At 63.2% G+C, this 2,220-nt stretch overlaps 1 protein-coding gene across 1 annotated transcript in view; it reads left to right on the forward strand.

Annotated features, from left to right (window-relative positions):
• Positions 1–2,220, forward strand: part of CAMSAP3 (calmodulin regulated spectrin associated protein family member 3) — an 11,977-nt gene that overhangs the window by 535 nt on the left and 9,222 nt on the right. Inside the window, exons 3-6 of the mRNA XM_021709003.1 lie at positions 541–663; positions 742–837; positions 1,046–1,078; positions 2,022–2,069. Of these exons, the coding sequence (XP_021564678.1) occupies positions 541–663; positions 742–837; positions 1,046–1,078; positions 2,022–2,069 (300 nt within the window). The remainder of the gene's footprint in view (positions 1–540; positions 664–741; positions 838–1,045; positions 1,079–2,021; positions 2,070–2,220) is intronic.

The following is a 2,220-nucleotide window of genomic DNA, read 5'->3' on the forward strand; positions in this document are numbered from 1 at the left end:
CCACCAAACGGGGCTCCTCCTCCCAGGCCTGGCTCCACCCTACAAGCCCTGTCCATGAAGCCTAGCTCCTCCCACTGTACCAGGCTCCACCCATTAGGTCTGGCTCCTCCCACCACGCCAGGCTCCACCCATTAAGCCCAGCTCCGCCCATCAGGCTTGGTTTCTTCCCTCAATTTCTATTAGGCCTAGCTCCTCCCACTAGTCCTGGCTCCTCCCCCTCAATTCCCCACCAATCCTGGCTCCCCTTCCTCCTCAGGCCCCGCCTACCGGGCCTGGCTCCTCCAAGCATTGCCCACCAGGCCTAGCTCTTCCTACCCGGCCTGCCAGCTACCGTGAGGCCTCCCTCCCCAGAAAGGCGCTACTCTGGCTCTCGAGGTCTTGGGTTCTTGCCCCACTCTATCCTAAGGCCTAGTTTCTGGCTTCTTCCCCGAGGCCCCACCCACTAGCCACTGGCCACACCCCTTCAAGCCCCTCCCACCTCCAGGTGCTTCCTTTTCCTCGGCCCATGGAGGCCTCACCTTCCAGCCCTTGCCTCCACAGGGAGCCCACCTAGCTGTCATCGATGCCCTCATGGCTGCCTTTGCCTTTGAATGGACAAAGACGCTGCCAGGTCCCTTGGCCCTGACCAGCTTGGAGCACAAGCTCCTTTTCTGGGTGGACACGGTAGGTGGTGTTGCACTGGGGTGGGGCTGGACCAGCACCGTCCGGTGACCAGAGCGCTGACCTCTCCCTGCCCTTCAGACTGTCCGGCGGCTGCAGGAAAAGACAGAGCAGGAAGCTGCCCAGCGAGCCTCTCCCGCCGCCCCCACAGATGGGGCGGCCCCAGCACAGCCCTCGGTGAGGCCAGGACGTGGGACAGACAGAAGGACGGGTGATGGGGAGCTGGGTGGACAGGGTGGGGCTGTGCCTCACGGCCATGCCTGAGGTGGAGGGCCAGAGGTGACTCTCTCTCTCTCTTCCTCCCTCTTTCTCTGTCTCTCTCTCTCTCTCTGCCCTGTCCCCGCATCGGCTCCTGCTTCTCTCCTGTCTGCCTCTCTGGCGTCAGTGCCCCACCCGCTGGTACTGGAAGCTGGTTCCTGTAAGTGGGGCTGTCTGTCCGCCCCATCTGCCTGCCCTGCTTGTCGCTCTCGTCTGTCTGTGTGTGTCTGTTCCTGCCGGCCTGTCTGCGCCCTCTTCTACCTCCCCCAGCTGTGAGCAAAGGAGGTTGGACCCCAGCCCTGGGCGACAGGGAGAACCCCTCCGTGAGCCAAGAGAAGGTGGCATCTCAACCATTCACTGAGAGGGCAGACCCCTCCCCAGCGAACTGACAGGGTGGAGGTGGATCCTCCCTCTTCCCGTCCACAAAGAGGGCCGGACCCATTGGGCTTGGCTCTCTTAGCCGAGGTGGAGGGAACCACCAGAATTTCTGAAGGGGGGGACCCACAGGCCATCAGACACATGGCTTCTGACACCCAGTAGGCGGGGCCCACGGAGGAGCTCTCCTTAGCCAAGAGGAAGACCCTCAAGCCCACCCCAGCTTCCCTCAGAAAAAATTCCAGCTTTGGGGAGAAGGCCTCGCCCTGAAGCTGGAGGTTTTAATCTCTCTTCCCCTAATTAGCTGTGTGACCTTACACAGTTGTCTAAACTTCTCTGTGCTCTATATAAATTATGCCTGCAGAAGATAAACAAAGGAAGAGGTTTGGGGCTGACTGGGGTGTCCGCCTTTGCTCACTCCTTCCCCCCACCCTGGGGCCTCGGTTGGGGGGTTCCTCTCTTGCCTACCTGCTTCCTCCGCGACCCCTCCCCGAGCTGGGGGCCTGGGTCTTTTGTGGGAGGAGGATTCCCCACATAGGAGGCTGCTCTGTGGGGTCCTTCGGGGCTGGGAGGAGCTGGGGTCCCCATAGCCGGCCAGAGCACAGTCAGGGAGCTGGACGGCCAGGGCTCAGGACCGGGGTCAGGGCCACCCCCTCCCCCGAGGTGGCTTGGGGGCCCAGCAGGTCAGCACCCCTCTGCCCTGCTGACGGCTGATCCTCTCCCCCCAGCACGCAATTGCCTTCTGTTTGAAGGAGTCGGGGAGCAAACCCCCCATGGTAACGTATCCCCCGCCCCGGGGTCCCAGGAGCCCCTGTCCCCAGCCCCCGCTGCTGGCCTGGCTGCTCAAAGACACCCCCTCTGCCTCTCGCTGCTGCCCCTCCCCCGCTCCAGGCTGCCCCCCCACTCTGGCTCTGGGACCCCCGGCTT

Source organism: Carlito syrichta, unplaced genomic scaffold (assembly GCF_000164805.1).
Source record: "Carlito syrichta isolate Samal-C Ts95f unplaced genomic scaffold, Tarsius_syrichta-2.0.1 Scaffold153894, whole genome shotgun sequence".
Taxonomy (NCBI): domain Eukaryota; kingdom Metazoa; phylum Chordata; class Mammalia; order Primates; family Tarsiidae; genus Carlito; species Carlito syrichta.